This window comes from Mus caroli, chromosome 3 (genome assembly GCF_900094665.2).
Source record: "Mus caroli chromosome 3, CAROLI_EIJ_v1.1, whole genome shotgun sequence".
NCBI lineage: Eukaryota > Metazoa > Chordata > Mammalia > Rodentia > Muridae > Mus > Mus caroli.
This window is the reverse complement of record NC_034572.1, coordinates 49,378,419-49,399,168: the sequence shown is the minus strand read 5'-3', so window position 1 is coordinate 49,399,168 and position 20,750 is coordinate 49,378,419. Positions and strand designations below refer to the sequence as shown.

The 20,750-nt window shown below is 38.2% G+C and overlaps 1 protein-coding gene across 10 annotated transcripts in view; it reads left to right on the top strand.

The window, feature by feature from the left end:
- The window catches only part of Nbea (neurobeachin), a 543,806-nt gene that overhangs the window by 331,487 nt on the left and 191,569 nt on the right, over window positions 1-20,750 (top strand). For all 10 annotated transcript variants that reach the window (XM_029475176.1, XM_029475174.1, XM_029475170.1 and 7 more), the window contains one exon: window positions 18,795-18,919. In XM_029475176.1, the coding sequence (XP_029331036.1) occupies window positions 18,795-18,919 (125 nt within the window). The remainder of the gene's footprint in view (window positions 1-18,794; window positions 18,920-20,750) is intronic.

The window sequence follows — 20,750 nt, the reverse complement described above, 5'->3', positions numbered from 1 at the left end:
CAAAGGAATGCACCATCCACACACGCATGCACATATGTAGCATGCACTCACACATGCACATGCATCCACACACGCATGCACATATGTACAACAAGCACATATTCTTAGACATACATACATACACACACACACACACACATAATGGGAGTGAAATTAAGAGTTCTGGTGGCTTACAGTATGCAGTGAAATGCACTACAGATGACCAGAGTGGAAGAAGGCTTCACATGGACTTCCCCTTTTATGTGGAAGTGTGGTCTAGAGCAGAAGAAATACACATTATAAATAGTGAAATTGAAAAGTGGACACTTTCTGTATGATATCCTAGGTGAAGAAATGGGGCTACCAAAACTCTACGACCACACCCCCACCATTCTCTTGTTCCATCAAAGGTAGCCAAATACAAGGAACTGTTTGTACTTGAGGGAACCTAAGCATTGAAACCGATTTCCTAAATTTAAAGAGTACATACTTATTACCTACTTTTGTATTCATGTATAAAATCTCTTAACATGAACTTGTTTCTCCAGGGGTTTTTTGTCCAATATTTGAGACATTAGCCCAGATAGCATAAGTTTTTTAGAACAATTAATATTAATTGATATTTAGAAATACATTACATGAGTGTATCTGAATTTATCTGTTGCCCAGATTTTTAATATTATGAATAAGTTTGCTCTGATGATTCATGTACATGTTTCCTATTATTTTATCATATAAAGAACAGCTAGGATAGCAATCGTTGTGCCATAGTATAAACATCCGTAGTTTTTCTACTGAAGTTTCCAAACTGTTTCTCTCCATCCCTGTACTTCTATCTTTTTCCACACAACCATTTGGCAGTCAGTATAATACTTTGCATTATACTATCAATTACAATTTTCTTATAACTTAAACACTTCAAGTATTGCTTTTAATGACCAGTGGTGTCATTTGTCTGGTGGTTGTTTATGTCTTCTGCTCAGCCGTTGTAAAAAGATTATTTTGTTGTTGTTTAATTGTGTGTATGTCTGTGGTGCTGTATGTGTTTGTGGGTGTAAGTACCCATGTGGAGACTGGAAGAATTGCATGCCCCTGGCAGCAGAAGTTAAAGATGATCATGAGCCATCTGATGTGGTTTTGTGAGCTTGGATCCTCTGCAAACAATCTGCATTCCTAACCACTGAGTTGTCTTCTCCAGCCCCTTACTGGGTCTTCTGTTGATCCATTGTTATTCTGATACCTCTGTAGCAAGTCATAGTGTTCTGAAGCCGAGCTTTCCATGGAAGAGTGCAATCATAATTCTGCTCCCCACCACTCACCTTCCCTTTCGTTTTGAGCTGGTTTTCCAGTCCATGTCTCCTCTTCTTTTATTGGAGTGAGTTTGCTTTGCTTCTGGAAATGTCTTGGAAACTGTGAAGATGTTCTAAGTGTTCTTTTCAAAGCGTAGCACTTTTTACACTGACTTTGCACCTGAGACCTATTTGGAACTGTGCCCAGGAGGCGAGGTCAGTGTTGGTGCTTCTGCCAGCTAGTAAGTCCCAGTCTTATATATTAAAAGGGCCATCTTTGTTATACTGTATATCCTGTGTAAAGAAGATCAGTTTTGGACCTACTTTTCAGGACCCTGACCCAGTTGCCTATTTTATTTTAATCATGTCTTTGTGGGAACATGTGCTAATAAGTGTGGGTGTCCACAGAGGCCAGAAGAGGTCATCAGATGCCCTGTTGCTGAAGTTATGGGTTGTTATAAGCCACCATATGTCGGTACTGGGAACCTTACTCCATTCAGCAAGTGCGGCAAGTGTTCTTAACTGCTGAGTCACTTTCCAGCCCTCTTTGGTCTACTTTTGAACCCAGCTCTTTTGATTGCTATAACTTTTTTTTTTTTTAATGAAAAGAAAAGGGACTCTCTCCTTTTTCTTCTTTTTTTTCTTTTTAATATTTATTTACTTATTTTATGTATATGAATACACTGTCATTCTCTTCAGAAACACCAAAAGACGGCAGCAGATCCCATTACAGATGGTTGTGAGCCACCATGTGGTTGCTGGGATTTGAACTCAGGACCTCTGCAAGAGCAGTCAGTGCTCTTAACTGCTGAGCCATCTCTCTCACTCCTGCTCTAATTTTTTAAATAAGCCTGACAACTGGCTTATTTTCAGTCATGTGTTTTCCTGACCTTTGCACTTCTGGGGAAAAGTGTTGAAATTTCATTGACTCTATAGAATATTGGCAGCTTCATAAAAATGGTATGCAAGTGTATGTGTCTGAAACTCCTCTGCTCATGGAAGTTGTCTCTCAGTTGTCTTGGGGATGGTAGGGAGATTCCAGCATGAAGATCCTGTACATCTCTTCATAAGTTTTGCCGTTAGGGATTTGCTGCTGTTTTTGAAGCTGTAGTAGTTATGTGTGTGTGTGTGTTTAATTTAAGAGTGAGTTTGAGACTGATGAGCAGAATGTGGCTGTTGTCATATGTAGATCTTTATGCAGTAATCCTGCCAGACACTCATGGATCATAGCACTGGGCATTTTCTTGGCTGCTCAAGAGCACAGAGCACAGTGTCACCTGAGACACTGGCGGCATTGCTTCTTCTCCAACTGGCCGGCCGGCCCTCTGAGTTCTGCTGTGCTAAGATCTCACAGTATTGTTTCATGGAATGCACAGGGAGGTTCTTTCTGTGTCCTGATAGCAAGGGAAGTTTCAGTAGTTTACCATAATTTAGCTATTTTATGAGGCTTTGTTACATTTGTTTTTATCTTTATCAGACTAAGGATAAGTCATGCCTTGTTTTATGTCATTTGGGAGTGGGTGGGTTGGGGAGCAGGGCAGGGGGAGGGTATAGGGGACTTTCGGGATAGCATTTGAAATGTAAATGAAGAAAATATCTAATGAAATTTTTGTTTAAAAAAAAGCTTTTATACTGAGTATGTGTAGAATTTTGTCATGTCTTATCAAAAGCATTCATGGTTTTTTTCTCTACCCTTTTTTCTGGTGGTGGTACAGTAATTGAATGGAGAGGAGTTATAACATTAATTCTCAAAGATTGATGATTGAGGTACATTGGCTTTTTAGACTGTACACTTTGCCAACCCTCTATTAGAGTCCTGTTAGCTAACTGTAGTTTAGTTAACAGTCACTGCCCCCAATAGGATGCAGCAGGCCACTGCTCTGTGGACAGTAGCTCCTAGCTCAATGGAGCGTTCTGTCCTCTAATCTATGAGAGCATGCCAGTCCTTAGTTTTGGTAACATTACTATAAAGCAGTGCTTATTATTGGGATGAGTTATTAACTAGCCTGCAGTGTTAGTTTAAAAAAAAAACAAAAACAGTTCAGATTTCTAGTTCCAGGAATGACCTAGGATTCAAACATGGGGGATATTTGAGATACGTTAAATTAACCATTTACCGGGACAGAGTATGAGAATGATCATAACAAAAGATAAGACTGAAAGCAGAGTTTAAATTCAATCAAAGAGGCTCTTGATTGCCCAGCCAACGATTAGGCCTGGCTCTGTACTGTTGCAACTCAATTTTACAGATAAGAAAATGCATCCTGAGAGGTCACGACCTGCCTCTGGTACTTCCAAACCAGAATTGCAAGTTCATAATAAAGAGAATGTAAACATACTAGTCCTCCATAAAATAGCCTGCCCTGTACTGTTTTTATTTTGTATGTTAATTATTTTACTTGTATTTTCTTATATTTATAAAATTGGGGAGTTTTTGTTCATCTTTCTCTTACTATTCTTCAATTGTAAAATTAAATTGATGGGGACTCAAGCAGAAAAAAATATTTCTTTAGCCATGACAGAGGTGATAGCCATTCTTCTCTATGATACTGGATGTTCAGGCAAGGTCATGGGAGCCTAGAGAAAGAGAAACAAGCACATAGTACCTACCTATGGGTGATTAATGTGAGGCTTAGCTAATATTCATATTAGTTTTGAAATCCTGATGACATATTGCCTGTTTCTAGTGGGTTCTTTTCCTCATGATTTTTTATTTGTGTTGTGCCTCACTGTGCTGTACTCATTACCGTAATATTCAGAACACATTTTTATATGTCGTGTGTGTGTGTGTGTGTGTGTGTGTGTGTGTGGCGGGCAGGCAAGATCCAGTACAAAACTCCGACAGACAGCCTTTAAGCTCACCCCTGTCCTGGCTCAGCCTCACAAGCACTGGATCCCAGGTGCCTGCCATCATGCCCAGCCCTCCATCATGTATCAAAGTAGCATGGGTGATCTTGTATGTTTATGTGTGAGGAAGCTAAAGGGATGAACACATGCTTCGTGAGTGAAAGGCTGGTTAGTAGTTCTCTTACTCTTTTACGTAGCATAATACCTCTGGGGTAGGAAATACTGTCTTTCAGATAGCACTGGTTACACATAAAAGTTGTCAATAAATGATTGTAAAGTGAATGAATTCTTGAAATTTATTTTTCTTGTCATTTCTCCCAAATCCTGGAAGCAGATAATGAGAATCAGAATTTGTTCTAATTGACTGATTGTAAGGGATAGGTTTTAACAAATTAATTTTAGTATTGTAATTATTTGTTATCTGGTTAATAATTATGTTTATAATACTAAAAAATGTATAAGGTTCTACATTGCACTAAAAATGAAACTGGTTAATTTAAGTAACAAAGAAAGTTTTGTTCCTTTTGTAAAATACTTCAAATTTTAAGTTTTGCCAGGAAAAATGCACATTCAACTCTCCTGTGAACAGTACTCAGAGCAGACGTTACCTTTCAGACCAAAGGGTTCGGGTCCAAACCACAGTGTTAGTCTATATTAATATGAATACTGGTAACTTAATCATTCAGAGGACTTAGAATTAAAAGACTATACATATCAGAGGAACCTAGAATTGGGCTTTGTTTAAAAAAAAAAAAAAAAGAATCCACTGGCTAAGAAATCAAAGAAAAGGCCAGAATTTAGAAAGAAAAGTAAACAGGATTGTAATATACTGATGTAAATTAGCCCCTCGCTAATGAACTCTTGGGGGGCGTTGCACACTTGCAGTAAACAGCACGTTACTCCCAAGGCACTATGTAGGAGAGCGCAGTTCAGAGTGCTTGAGACATCGTGGGCTGCGCTAGTTCACATTCCAGAGACTTTAAACCCATTACCAGGTCTTACCCACTGTCCTCATCAATACCATTGTTTCTCAGAAGTGTCCCATGACACTCTTAACACTGGTCCCTGTCTGAAACCCTAAATTGTGTCACTTTCTCCTCCTAGTGAAGTTACTTTTGTTCTTTGAGTAGGTAGACCTTTTTTGAGTCTTTGCTATAGTAAGACCTTCAGTAAGTTTTCGGTCAGTTGGGGTTATAAATTTAGACTTTGGAAATTAGAGTCACTTTGAGTTCACATATCTCCTATCTTAAGGATTTCTTTTCATTATTCTGAAAGATAAACATTAAAAATTTTGTTATAAATTTATATTAGTTTTTAGCATTGTATTTCTTTTGTGTAAGTGTTAACTTCTACCCAGACAACAATTATAAATGATAAGTTTCTGGGTTAAACATTAAAAATTAGTGTGATTTTTTTTTAAATAAGTTGAGGTACAAGGAGTACATTTCAGTGCTACCCAGAATGGGCAGATGGCCTTGTTTAGAGTTTATGGTATATGCCTTAAAGTTCCAGGAGCTTGTCCATATAAGGAAATGAAAGTAGTCTAGGAAGGGCCCATGCTCACTCTGATTGATCTCTGCGCGTTATCTGCATGCATCACGTTATCAAGGTGAGCCTTAAGGAACACGTACCACCTATCCATTGAAAGCTTCTAAGGAAAGTTATATTTTCTCTACCTAACACGTATGCAGGAAATGTTTTATTCTTTGATGTGTGCCTGGTACACCAAAAACTCACTTGATGTTGCTGTGTCCACTGAGCTGGCTTCACACAAGGCTCATCAGTGCCATGTACACTTTGGCAAAAGAGACTTCGTTAGCAGCATCATTCTTCCTCACTTACACACGTCCCTCAGCTTTTCAGTGTCATTTCCTATTGTTTGATCTGAGTTTTTGTAGAAATACCCAGTAAATGTAATAGCATCATATAATATTGACATGCTAGATTTTAATGAGAATGCTTTAGGAATATGTAGTATAAAATGCACTTATAAACACTATAGATTATGAAATTGAATGCTATAAATTGGGACGGTTTTCAAGGCAAGATTATTTCATATTAGAACTGTCATCATTCCCTTAATAGCATTTCATATACAGCACTTGTAATGCACTGATATACCTTAGGGATAAAGCATTCTGATTTTTTTCTACGTTTATCTTTAAGAACATTGCATATGACTTGAACAAAACACTTATTATATTAACCATTTAATCCATATATTTTGAATGTAATATGTAAATTTAAAATAATCTTCCTTCTGGGGAAAATAAAAACAAAAAAAGCTGTCTGTGGTGCAATCTTTCAGTTCCAGCACTCAGGAGGCAGAGGGAGGCTGATCTCTGTGAGTTCAAGGCCAGCCTGGTCTACAAAGAGGGTTCCAGGACAGCCAAAACTACACAGAGAAACCCTGTCTGGACGCCCTCCCCCCCCCCAAAAAAAAAGACTTCCTTGATCCTCAGATATCTTCACTGCAAAGTCTGAATTTCTTTCAGTGTTCTGCTCTTATCTTTAACAACTGGAGGTGTTTTTAGTATTAAAGGAGGAACAGACAGAGTGAAAACATGTGAAAATAGTAACTCAGTTTCTTAGTTAATTTTCTAGCATATGAAAATAGTAACTTGGTTTCTTAGTTAACTAGATTAAACTGTTATTTTGTAGCAATTATGAACCATCACGAACCTGAATTTCATTTTATCATTTTATTTCTGTGCCAGTATTTAAAAATATATTGAGTATTTTATGATTGTTGATAGATGTGGCTGAACTAAGCTTACAGCAGATCGATGTTTTAAAAATTGAAACAGTATAGGTTTGTATTGATTAATGTGGCTAAATCAAAATGGGAGGTTTTGTAACAGCTTTCTTAGACGGGCTGCTCCCCAGTAATGGCAGCCTATCCATTTTAGCTTTCCACTGATAAATCAGCTTGAAAATTGGATGTCAAAATTTTTTTCACCGAAGTAGTGATTTTTTTCTTGCCCTTTAACCTTTTCTGATATATTAGATTAGTTTATAAGACTAAACTCTATCTCAGAGAAAGCAGTTGTCAAATTGACAATTTGATGGATTTTTAGATGATTTTAACATCTGTTTTCATCCACATGTGTGTATGTGTGTATATGTGTATATACGTAATGCCTGTGTATAACTATACATTTTCTAATGCCCTGTCTAAAGATAGGTTTTTATATTGAAAAATTACAATGTGTATTTCAAAACATTCAGCATGCTGTTTGTAGCTCTTAGTCGCTAGAGAAGATCATAGTCCTGACTGGACAGTTGCTCCTGCTCCTGTACTGCTCTCCATTGTGTTCTGTGTGGACAGGGTTTCACAGGAATTGTCATTTCTTAAAAACAAACAAACAAACAATAGTCCTTAGTTGGTCTATGACCACTTTCATACCTTACTATACACTCACGAGAAACCTGGCGTGCTTTATTACCATGAAAACAATAAACATAAGCCAATGGCACTCTCTTATGTATCAGGAACAAGTAGTTAAGATTTAAAATAACACTGAAAAATATGACTAACATCATGAAAAAAGCAGCTTAATTTGTATTTAATGGGTGGACTTAGGTGATGGCTGACATAGTAGAATCTGTGTTCGCCTGGGAAGGTATTGATTGGGAAGTTTCTGTTGTATAATTACTTTTTTGCCAGGAAAAAAATTCATGGTGTATTGATCTAGATGGGGGCCTCTGAGCAGCAGCTTCCCTTGGCTAGCAGTGAGTGTCATCTTTCAGCCATGATAAATGGTAACACACTGGCCCCACATAATTACCTTGTGCTGAAATGAACCTCCTATCCCCTTCCCAGCACAGCGATATAACAGCCGGCTTCATCTGAAAGCCGTAATTTACTGGACTAATCATCCTCTTAATAGGGCACAATCCGTCTCTCCTAGAGTATGACCTGTGTTGGCTAACTGAAACAGAAACATCTTTTAAAGTAATGAATGAGTTAAAAGACTGCACAGTGTGCTGCATTTTTACCACTTCTCAGTTGTTCTTATCTATGCTTTTCCTGTTTATTCACTCCTGGTCACTGGGAGATTTTGTACAGGAGATGTACAGGAGATGTAGACATGGTCAAATGCTTGGTTTGCAGTGGGGCAGTGATTTATGAAAATTAGCCTATTAAGGTTACAAAATGACTAAATTTTGTAAATATTAAATATTTTATTTAGGTGACACTTGTTTTGAGCAAACCACCACTTAAAATTCTTGCATATAAAATTTTAAGTCTTAAGCAGCATTTCTGTTTTGTAAATTCTTTCTCTTTGATGGTTACTTTCATCAAGCAGCGAATACGCCCCTGTGAATGTAAAGATCACACTGTCCCTAGCCGTTCGAAAGACTAAGATGCTTTCTATTGCTCGTCATTCTTATGACAAAGATGCAGAGTGTGTTACCAAAGACCTGTCCTTCATGCCCCTGCCTTAATACTGCCCCCCCCCGTAATGACTTTTATTTAAGTAATGCTATTTAAAGGGTGTGTGGCAGTCATTTTAGATCATTTTAAGACCATGGTGAAGGGTTGGATCAAGGTCATTTTCAGAGATTGTACTTAGTTAAATAAATGTACAAGTTTTCACAAAGGATCCATCTTTTCAGTGTGCTGTTATAAGCTCCCTCAGAGCCTCTGGGAATACCATGTAAAGCATAGCTGCCTCTGCCTTGAAAGCTCTGTATTTTATATTTTCCTTCTCTTTGTTAATTTTCTCCTCATAATTCTGTTTATTCTCACAACTGAGCACAAAAGTTTTGATTATAAATCAGATCCATCACTTTTGACAGTTGGTGGAAACGCTACGTCTTATTAAAAATCACTAGTTAAAAAAAAAAAAAAAGACTAAACAGTTGGAGGATGGACCAGGAGGGGAATAAAATATTGAGTGTAAATAAATAAATAAACAAAACAAACAACAACAACAAAGACTGAAAAGTTCCCCCTTGGCTGCAGCCCAGGTTGATAGTTTTGTCCTACCATCATCACAGCTGGCTTCTTGCTGTTCACAGCTAACAAGTGAGATCCATGCAGATGAAAGACACCCTGATCACATGTAGTCATTTCCTGTCACGTTACCAGCCTTAAATTACTTCCATGGCCTAGCACTGCTTATCAAGAAAGCCCAGACCCAACTTCTGCATTGAACTGTGCCGTGCTCCAGGAAAATGATACTTCCTTAAAGCCACCTCGAGAGGGTAGCTCATCACCACACTGTCATTTTCTAAAGTGACTATTATGTTTGCTCCCTGAGGAAATACTGTCTCTGATCAAGTCATTTATCACTTAAATTCTAGAATGTGTGCGCTAAAGTAAACATGTCTCTTTATTTTAATTGTTAACATATTTTAAATGAAACAAAAAGTTATGCTAAAATGCCTCAGGTCAAAGTCTCATTGAGCTGGGGTTTTCTTAAATATTTATTTGAGCAGAATAGGATGGGAAGCTGCACTGAAAGCTTAGGGGTCAGGGAGCTATAGTGAGCTTGATAGAAAACAGCTTTTCTCCTTCCGTTTCTAAATGGTCCCTGCTTTGATTATAAGCATTTATTATAATTATCAAGAGATTAGGCCGTGGTTATAGAATCCTAGTAATGGGACCATTTAGAAGGGATATAATGGCAGTTTATTGCATTCTGCAAAGGAAACGAGTGTACACATAGAGTGATCTGTTTTGTGCCTGGCTCCACTCCTGGCTGAGGATACTCATTTTATTATTTCATCTCTGTCCTTTCCCTGTGGTAGGTTTTGGTGGCGTGGGGGGGGGGGGGTCATGTTCTCTAATATGTGACCTGACCTTTGGCCTTTCTATGCTTTTTATCTTTTGTAAACCACACATATGTGTATGTGTTGACTTTTCACTGTTAATATCTTTGCTATAAAAATCAGTACAGTTGATGCCCAGTTAGTTCTGCATAAATGAAAAATGTGGACCTAACAGGTTTTTTTTTTAATATTTCAATTCATTTAGAGACACCCACATGGAAGATATAAGATGGGGGTTGCTGAATTCAGTGGATGAGAGTTCCCTGAATCTGTAACTAGCAGAATTTCAGTATGTGCAGAAGTATAAGAGAACAATTAGAGAATTGATGTCTGTACAGAGAAGGGACCATGCTGTCTGTCAGCAGTGCCTGTTGTAGGAAGAAACTCAAGTTCAGAAAAGGCCGTTCTCACGCAGTGAGATACTAGGGAGGCTATGCTAGTGATTTTGGATGTCCTGAAAATAAATGATCACTGGCCATCATCCTTGCCTAGCATCCTGTGAAAAATAAGCCTTCTGAAGGGTTTGGTTCATTAGTTGATTTTATTTTGTTTTTGTTGTTTTGTATTGTTTGTTTGTTTGAAAATTACTTTGTTTTTATCAAAGTCATAAAGAAAATTACTTTTATTTAAATGTTTATATTTTCTGCTGGGTATTTTGTGGGGGTAGCCCTCCCCTCTCCCTTCCTCCCTCTCTCTCCCTCCCTTACCCCTCCCCCATCAACAGTGTCACACTCTGTAGTACAGGCTTTGAACTTTAACTCTCCCTGCCTGAACCTCCTGAATAGCTGGACTCACAGGCCTGCCCTGCTACTCCTAGCCTAAATAGTATTTCCTTGAAGCATTTCAAATCTGCATTATCTCTACTTTTTCTGAATCATATTATCAACATACATAGTGTTATTTGGTTGTTGTTATCGCTAAACAAGTGTGTAAAGTTAGCAGGAGTAGTGGTTCCTTAAACTTTGCTGAAAGTTCTTAAACCACTAAGCATGTACCACAGGCTTTGGCTGCCATTCCAGCCTTCGAGAGGCTCCACAACAGAGTTGTCTTTGTTGCTCACTTCCTTCTTGTACACTGAAAAGGACTGGACATGTAGTTACAGACCCAGCTTCACTAACACCCAGAGCAGGGAAGGAGGGATTCAGAATGACAACTCAAAGGCAGAGACAACACTCCATAAGCCCCTTCAGATGTGTTAGTCACCTGCCTTCTCACACCATGATAAGCCTTGTCTTTAAAATAGTGGGTCAGGTTTGTATGCTGTACTGCATACATAACGTATATATACTATATAGTGTGTATTTATACACTGTTGCACTATATCATACAGAGTATATTTAATATAGGCACTTTATGAAGTGTATATAAATAAAAAATAACAAAACTCCTGGCTGCGTGCCTTTAATCCTAGCACTTGTGAGGCAGAAGCAGGCAAATCTAGGTGAGTTCAAGGCCAGCCTGGTCTACAGAGTGAGTTCTAGGACAGAGAAACCCTGTCTCAAACAAAAAAACAAACAAACAAATAGCATACAGAACATATCAATCCCACCAGGGTGGTTCAGGACTAATCCTAACACTTGTGAAGCTAAAGGAGAAAGATCACCAGGATATCAGGGCTAGCCTCAGCCACAAAGTGATTCATAGGCTATCCAGGACTACAAAGTAAGACTGCCTTAGATGAGGTGGGGTCATGTAACACTGAAATATTTTTAAAAGGTAACTTCTGGCTTCCCCATTGTAAACCATAGAAAAGTGAAATTTATAATAATAAATTATTTATATTTTATAATAGGTTTATAATAGGTAAAGATTTCATCTGTGTCCCTGAGTACCAAACTAGGTCATTAAAAATCTGTTGGTTTTTGCTACACACCGCTTAGATATATTTATGAATATGAATTTTTCACAATGCTTATTCACATGACTTAATTGCATTTTTTTGTATAATTCTATGTAATGGTGCTTTCATTGATGGGGATTGAGTGAGAGTGGACTAGGGCCTGTGTGCAAGAAGGACAATAGCAGTGGTTCGGTAGGAACAATCACAAGCAACCTTCTGCTTCGGTTTTCCATTTATAAGTCAACAGTTACAAACTTACCTAAAATTGCTCATATTTGTATTCTGTATGATATCACTGACTTTCTATAGTAATGCAAGGAGACTAATACATTGAGACTTTACATAGGGATCTGAAGACACCAACAAGGTTTATGGTTACTTGGTAGGCACACACCAATGCACTGAAATTTGAGTCAGAAAAGAACCAACTCAAGCAAAATAGAAGAAGGAGGAGGGAGAGGAGGGAAATAGTTTCATCTCTAGGAATTGTCTTAGAGACTCACTCCTTTTCTAAGTTCTAAAAGCAATATTCTTTTGTTTTGTGTAGGGGATGTATATGTCTTATAGACAAAATTAGATGTATGTCTTTTGCTTCTTTGTTATCTGTGTGATGCATGGCATCTTCATTGCACATTGCTTTGTAGAAATACTAGTTTGTGTGACTACTGAACACTAACCAAAATGGTCCTGATGCAAAACCTGAACCTGAGGATTTCACATACAAACTCAGCTGTGCAGATAGCAACCCAGAGCTCTTGTGAAACATGAAGAGGGGTGCCATGTGATAAATGAAACTTTCAGCTCCCCCTAAGGTGTGACTGGCATCTTGAGGGACTCCTTCCTTAGATCACCCTGTAATAGGGCCAGCCTGGACTACAAATCAAGTTCCAGGACATCCAGGGATACACAGAGAAACCTTGTCTCAAAAAAAGCACACACACACACACACAAAAAAAAAAAACAAAGAACACAAACAAACAAATAAAAGCACCTGACTTCTCTGAGGAAAACAAAAGGAAAATTAAAAGCAAATAAAAAAAAAAACAAACATATCAAACCCAGACAAAGGCCTTTCTTTTGGCACAGATCCAAGCATAAATCCTTGAGGTCTTTGAAATAATTACTTTAAGGAAAGTATAAAGATTTTTCTCTTAAGAGATTTTCCTTCCTCTTATCAAATAGACATGCTTCCCCTTCACATTGATAGTAGAAATAAGATCTAGCTTATCCGGTGACAATGAATAGCATGCTAATAAGAGTTTTTAAAAGAAAATAAATATATCTCTCCTAAAAATTACTAGATGACATTAATATGAGTTTTCAAAGTTCACTGTTTCTCTTCCATAATTACCAGTGTTCATCCAGGATGGCTGTCTGTGCTTGAAATGAGGCAGGAAACAGCTGCCTGCAATATCATACCCTCAGGAGAATTCATTTTCTCAATTGCCTTTGCAGTGAGTATAGCTAGGAAGTGAGACTACCATGGCACACACACACATGTGCTGCCACTAAGTGGTTGCTTACTCTGGAGAACATCAACCCCTCCTGGCCTCAATTTCCTTTCTTAAAGGGTTGGTCAGTAGTGGTGCTTTTCTCATTTGGAGTTGATGAGGACTAAATAAGCTAGCATATGTAGTGAATAGAGTCCTGCTCATTGGCCTGATGCAATTACTGTTCTAAGAACTATTGGATTATACTGATTTGCACCCATGTCCAGCAGGCCTCCAGGAAGGCTCTGCTCACAGAAGTCACTCTAACATCTTAAATACAAGATGGCATATGGTGGGAAAGGTTTATGGCACTCCACCCATTGTTTCTGAGACTCTTGTCTGGAAATAACTTGCTGTTACTCACAAGTAACTGGCCAAGAAGTCACATCATGCTTTTCTTTTTTTTTTTAAGATTTATTTATTTATCATATATAAGTACGCTGTCTTCAGACATTCCAGAAGAGGGCGTCAGATTTCATTACGGATGGTTGTGAGCCACCATGTCGTTGCTGGGATTTGAACTCAGGACCTTTGGAAGAGCAGTCAGTGCTCTTACCTGCTGAGCCATCTTGCCAGCCCCCACATCATGCTTTTCTATGTGCACATAGAGTTAAGCATGTTGGCCAACTCTGTCTCCCAGCATTGGACACACTGAGGTGGGGAATTGCTACAACAACAATCAAACTTGAGGAACATAACAAGATCATGTCTCCTTTAAAAAAAGAAAATGGAAAAAGAAAAGTGGGTGGGAGAAGTACAATCTATAGTGTACCCAAAAGGAGAAAACTATGACATGTTTATCTTAATAATTTTATTAAAATATAGTGTATATACCATTACAAGCTACCCATTTAACTTATATAGTTCAGGTACTCAAATTCTCAGTGTACATTACTGAAGTGTATAGTTTAGGGCCTGAGATATAGCTCAGTAATAGAGCACTTGCCTAGCATATGCAAAGACCTGGCTTTAATCCTTAGGTACAACCAACAAAAAGAAAAAAAAAAAAACGGAGGGAGGGAAGGAAGAAAAGGGACAGGGGAGGAATGGAAAGACCAACTAATAAATGATGCACACTCCAGTAGTTTGGTTTTGTTGTTCTTTGGTTTGGGGATTTTTGTTGTTGTTCTTTTTTGTTTTCTTTTGTCTCAGTTGTGCTGGTCACTTCTTTTTTAATTTATTAACTTTACATTCTGCTCACTGCCCCTTACCAGTCACTCCCCCTCCCATTATACCCCCTCCCCTTCTCTGAGAAGATGTGAAAATTCCCCAACCCTGGCAAATCAATTCTCTGTGGGGTTTTACACATCCTCTCCAACTGAGGCCAGACAAGGCAGCCTAGCTAGAAGAACATATCCCACATACAGGCAACAGCTTTTGAGTTATCCCCTTCTCCACTTGTTTGGGATCTACATGAAGACCAAGCTACACATCTGCTACATATGTACAGGGAGGCCTAGGTCCAGCCTATGACCGGTCTTTGGTTGGTGGTTCAGTCTCAGCCCCAAAGGGTTGAGGTTAGCTGACTCTGTTGGTCTTCCTGTGGAGCTCCTATCCCCTTCAGCTCCCTTAATTTGTCCCCCATTTCTGCTCCATCCCACATTCCTGCATTCCTTGTAGATAGGATAAGTTTTGGGTTGAAAGTTTTGTGGATAGGTTAGTGTCCCTATCACTTCACTGAGGTTGTTGTCTGGCTATAGGAGGTGGCCTCTTCAGGTTCCATATACCCAGTGCTGTGAGTTGCAACTGAGGTTACCCCATTGATTCTTGGGTGCCTCCCTTATCCCAGGTCTCTCATGTCCTGAGACATGACATTATTGAGACCATGAAAGATGTCCCCCACCTCCCCATCCCCAAGTCAGTTGCAGATTTCCATTCATTATCATGGCCCTCTGGCAATCTCTCCTGTTCTTCCCCATACCTAATCCTGAACCCCCTACACACACCCATTTCCCCTCCCCCATGCCCTCTCCCACCTAGTTCCCTTCCTCCATCTGCCTCTTGTGACCATTTTATTCTCTCTTCTAAGTGAGTCAAGCATCCTTGCTTGTGCTGTCATTCATGTTTATCTTCTTTGGGTTTATGGAGTGTTGCATAGGTATCCTGTACTTTATGATTAATATCCACTATAAGTGAGTACCTGCCATGTATTTCCTTTGGGGACTGAGTTACCTCACTCAGGATGATATTCTGAAGTTCCATCCATTTGCCATGCATGTTCCATTTTTTAATATGCAATCTTTAATTGGCATATATTCACCATATGAAGACATGGGCTTCATAAAAATACATTATATAAATTATGCCTCTTCAAGTGTAGACAATTTTTAATTACCAGTCTGTTAGATACATGTTTTTGTTTGATCTGGGCAGGATTAGATGACTCACACTGAATTCTTGATAATCATGATTACCGTTGGGCATGGTGGCACACGCCTTTAATCCTGGCACTTGGGAGGCAGAGACAGCCGAATTTCTGAGTTTGAGGCCAGCCAGGTCTACAGAGTGAGTTCCAGGACAGCCAGGGTTACACAGAGAAACCCTGTCTCGAAAAAAACAAACAAACAAAAAAGGTAATCATGATTACCATGATACTTGATAATCTTAATTATCACACAAGTGGAAGACCAGGTGATCATGTGTATATTTAGTAAAGTATCTCTTTGTTCTGACGCTAATCTTTTATCTGTTCTCTTGAGTAATTTTTATTGCTAAATATACAACAATTTTGCTTTAACGTGTAAATTCAGTCTTCAGTCTAGTTTATGAAACCTACCCCTTTAAAGAAACTCAAGCAAAAATAAATAAATAAATAAATAAATAAACAAACAAACAAACGAATTTGAAACTGTAAGCAAGGTTCCAATTAAATATTTTCTTTTTTAAGAGTTAGCATGGTCATGGTATCTCTTCACAGCAGTAGAAGAGTGACTAAGACAGAAGTTGATACCAAGAGTGGGATATTTCTGTGGCAAGCCTGACCATGTTGTTATATGGAGGGATATGGAAGACTTTGGGACTTTGGACTAGAAAAGCAATAGTACACATTAGGCAAGACTTAAAAGGCCATCCTAGTAGGATCATGGAAAACGGTGCTAAAGGAACGCTCAGGGAATTTCAGAGAGGAATACATTAGTAAGTGACTGAGAGGCCATTCTTGAGATAGTGGCCAAATATGTGGCTGCATTTTGTCCTTGCCCTAAAAAAGTATTCCTGAAGCTAGATTAAAGAGTTTGGGATTAATGTGTTGGCAGAGGAGGATTCAAGACAGGCTAATGTTGTCTGTGTTGCATCATTATAAGGAGCAATCTGAGCAAGGAAAAATACAAAATGAAGTTTGAGCAGGGGAGGAACATCAGGAAATATAATGTAGCTAATTCCAATGCTCAATGAGGTATAAAGTTTAAAGAAAAGCCTATTGGAATGGAATAAAGGGAGTGGTGATCTTGGGCAATGCTTCACTCAGCTAAGCTTCCAACTTGTGGAAAGGAATTAAAGAAAAGTTTAAGTTGTGAAGGAAACCACCACCAACAGAAAGCTGATGCAGATTTATTTGAACAAGAAGCCAAGTTCCAGCCTCATCAAACAGCAAAACTTGGGAGCTTCTACCATGTGTTTTCAACTTTAGGGTCAAGGATACAAAAAAGTCCCTCTTATGACTAAGGAAAGTTGCTGAGGCTAGGCATGTGGTAGAGCTATCCTTGAATGGAGGCTCTGTGAGACCAAGACCCTTGTGTGATGCTGTGAAAGTGAAGCCTGGATTGCCTTAGAGACCCCAAGATGTTGGAAATGTCCAAGTCACAGGATACCTGTTGAGGAAAGTTTTCTAACAGCTAGTGGAACTATCCCAAAAGTGTGTTTCAGTCAACAAAACTGGAAGGAGTTGGAGAACTGAAAATTTGGTGTTTGACATCAGACATGGAAATGCGGAGTTTGGAGCTTGACCAGCTGGGTTTCTGCTTTAGTCCAGTATTTCCTTACTATGTTTCCTTTCCTCCATTTTGGAATAGTAAAGTATGTTCTGTGCCTTTGTATGGTGGAGCATGTGATCTGCCTTTTTATTTTGATTTTATAGCAGCGTACAGTTATTAGAAAATGGCGTGAGTCTCAGAAGAAGCTTTGGACTTTTAAACGTTATTGAGACCATGAAAGAAAATGGGTACTTTTGAAGTTGGAAGTGTGGCACCAGGGGTGGGATTTGAGGTTCAAAAGCCCATGTCAGGCACTGTGTTTGCTGTCTTCCTTTCTGCCTGTGATGTAGCCTGGCTACTACTCCAGCACCCACTCACATGCTGCCATGCTCCCCACCATGAAGGGATGGACTATGCCTCTGAAACCATATGCACACTCCCAGCTTTCCTTTATAAGAGTTGTGTTAATTATGGTGTCTCCATATGTTGATAGAACAGTGACTACTCTGAAACTAGAATTAGAGACATCAAGTGCTCTAAACCCCTAAGCCATCTCTTTAGCCCCAAGGTAGAGATGTTCTGAAGTTGAAATTAATCCATTGACTCCTTGTTGAAATTATACTTATCCCAGACATGGTATTAGAAATGCAAGTAATAAGCAAAATAAAAGCAGCCCCTACTGTGTTCCCCTGCAGTGAGACATAAAAACTATATGCAATCTGCAATGAAAGCTTTCTGCATATTTTTATGTATAGTACTGCTCACAAAAGTTACAATATCATTTTTTTTTTACTGTATCAGGCTACATTTTATAAACAGAAAACCTAACTTTTTAAGCCAAAGTATTATCACCAGTGCTTATTGGGTTAAATTGAAAGCCAAGTTCCATCAAAACATGCTGCATTAGACATGTAGCAAGCATGTTTCAGAGTTTCCGAAATGCACTGTGGGTTTTAATAATGGTTCAGCATGTAGAAGACAATGTTATCTTGTGATAACCATGGTTGTTAATGGTTTATATTAGATGAAAGCTGTAAAAATCATTTGAGAACTGTTAACATTAGAATAATAATTTACAAAGACAATTACCACATATTGGAAATTTTTGCAACTAATTTGGTATTATTAATAATGGATAAAATTGCACTTTTCTCAGGTTGCTGTGGGCAGCAGGGACTTACTTCAATGAATATTTCAGCACATTATTTTAATCATTTCTCCACCAAATCCACATGGGCAATATTTTATTCTTCTTAATTCAGTCTACTAAGCCACAGTCATTAAACTGCAGACTATTTGTAGTAAGGTCTATTCTGTGATTTACAACCTTGTAATAAACTGTATAAGAAAGAAAACTGCCATTAATGCTTGCAATGTGATATTTTGTTTATTACTAAACTCCTCATGATCAATCTTTTATTAGAGAAAAAGAACACTGTAAAAAAAAAAAAAGAAAAAGAAAAGAACCAAGCATTTACAATATAAGAGAATAATGCAGCTATTTTAACTTCTGTCTGATTTTAATAGAAATACTCATACAAACACAGTGCTCCTAATTTTCCAGATACTAATGAAATAACATTTTACATTTTGGGAACAAATAAATTTCTCATTTTGCCTTTTGTTGCTAACGTTAATGTCATTTATTTCCCACATCTAGTCAATTGCATGACTTCTGGCGCCTGGATTACTGGGAGGATGATCTTCGTCGAAGGAGAAGATTTGTTCGAAATGCCTTTGGCTCTACACATGCTGAAGCACTGCTCAAATCTGCAGTAGAATATGGTGAGTGCCACCTCCTGAGTAGCAGACTATCCCGGTGAGGGTCCTTTGTGATAGGAATTTGTTTTTGCAGTCATCTGTAATGTTCACTCTGTTAAACTCAGAAATATTATATTCTGCCTCACCCTTCAGCACTATCTGGGTCAAATTCATCTCTATATTTCTTAAATTAGATTTATTTAAAATATTTCATTTTACTGTAGAAACCTAACACTCTTAGGATAACATAAACCTGTATTAAAATGAATTTCTTTTTAGTGTCTTTCAAATTTTAATGACCACAAGCCATGTAAAAATACATTACAATCCTGTGCCAGGGTGGGGTGTGTGCATGTGTGTATGTGTGTATGTTCTGTTTATTTTATGTATTTTTCTACTGGAAACACTGCACAGGCCCTACTGAAAGATCTGTGTATTTATGCATAAGTATGTGTGTGTGTGCCTGTATATACATACATAGACATAGATGATGTGTGTATATAAATAATGAATATATAACTTAAATTATCTATTAGTAACCTACTTACATAATCTTCCTACCCTTTTCTTATAAGCTCCCAACATTATCAGGCTGTGGAGATAGGTCAGTCAGTAAAAGTCTTTCTGAGTTCAGATTACCAGCACCCATTTAAAAGTTATACCTGTAACTGCAGCATTGCAGAAACAGGCAGAGTCCTGAGGCTCACTGGCCAGCCAGTCAAAGAGGAGCCTACAAAATCAGCTGGAAAATAATCAAGGATGCCATCCATGGCATCCCCAAGTACATGGACACAGTCACACACAGCCAAAATCCTAGAGTGATAGCTACACTCATTTTCACTAATCCGAGAGGACTTCAGTGAGCTATTTTAAAGTTGACCACATTTGGTAAATACTTTTGCAGCTTTGTATAATTCATATCCTGTCACACCATTCTTGTTCATAATGAGGTAAGTGTAAAGTAGTACAGATCATTAGCAAATAAACACTGTAGTTAAGGGTTTCAGTGCAGCTGTTACCCTAAGAAAAGTTACATATTAACTACACAGTGGAAGGAATATGAAAGATGTTTCAATAAATCATTGGAATCCTTACTGTAAGGAATTCTTGAGTGAACTCTAAAGACTCCCTAAGGATTTTAGCACCCTAAGGATTTGAAGCCAACTTAAAGTGAGTTGTTATAGTCAGGATTCATGGATATACTGTGTACTGCCTCTCTGGCAAGGTATTTATTCTTCATAGTACCTTGAACTGGCCTGCAGCTCAGAATGTGGATGGCCCTGACCTGTAACTCACAAGAGTTCTTCCTGCCTCAGTCTCTGCAGTGTTGGGATTAAAGTTGTGCTCTTTATTTATTCTCAATGTGTCTCATCTGGAAGTAGAATGGTCTACAAATGCTTTGTAAGAGAGGTTAACCTAGGTGACATTAGTACTAGTGACAGAAGCTTTAATTCTGTAGAGGCTGCCTTCTGTACTCTACAGGCTACTTGAAAAGATCTTGGTATGAAAACAGCCATTTTGTTTCTGCTTTAAAAAATGGTTCTCTTTGTGTTTGCTTTGTATCTTTTCCCTTAAAAATCCCTTTGACATAGAGGTTCAAATTCTAGTCACATAGAAAGTTTTGTTGATAAACCTGAACTAAAATAAAGAGTACTCCTGTATTGCTTGAAATGGATGAGCTGTGTCATCCATGGGAGTTTAAAATATGTTCTTTTCATTCATTTAATTGCTAGATTATGAACAGTATTCAGGACCTGTTGTCCCTCTTGTGTTAGGGTCCTTAATGAAAAGAAAGGTGTTTTTCTTTGTCAATTGTTAGGAACAAACATCATAGCTGGGCCACAAATATTCAAAA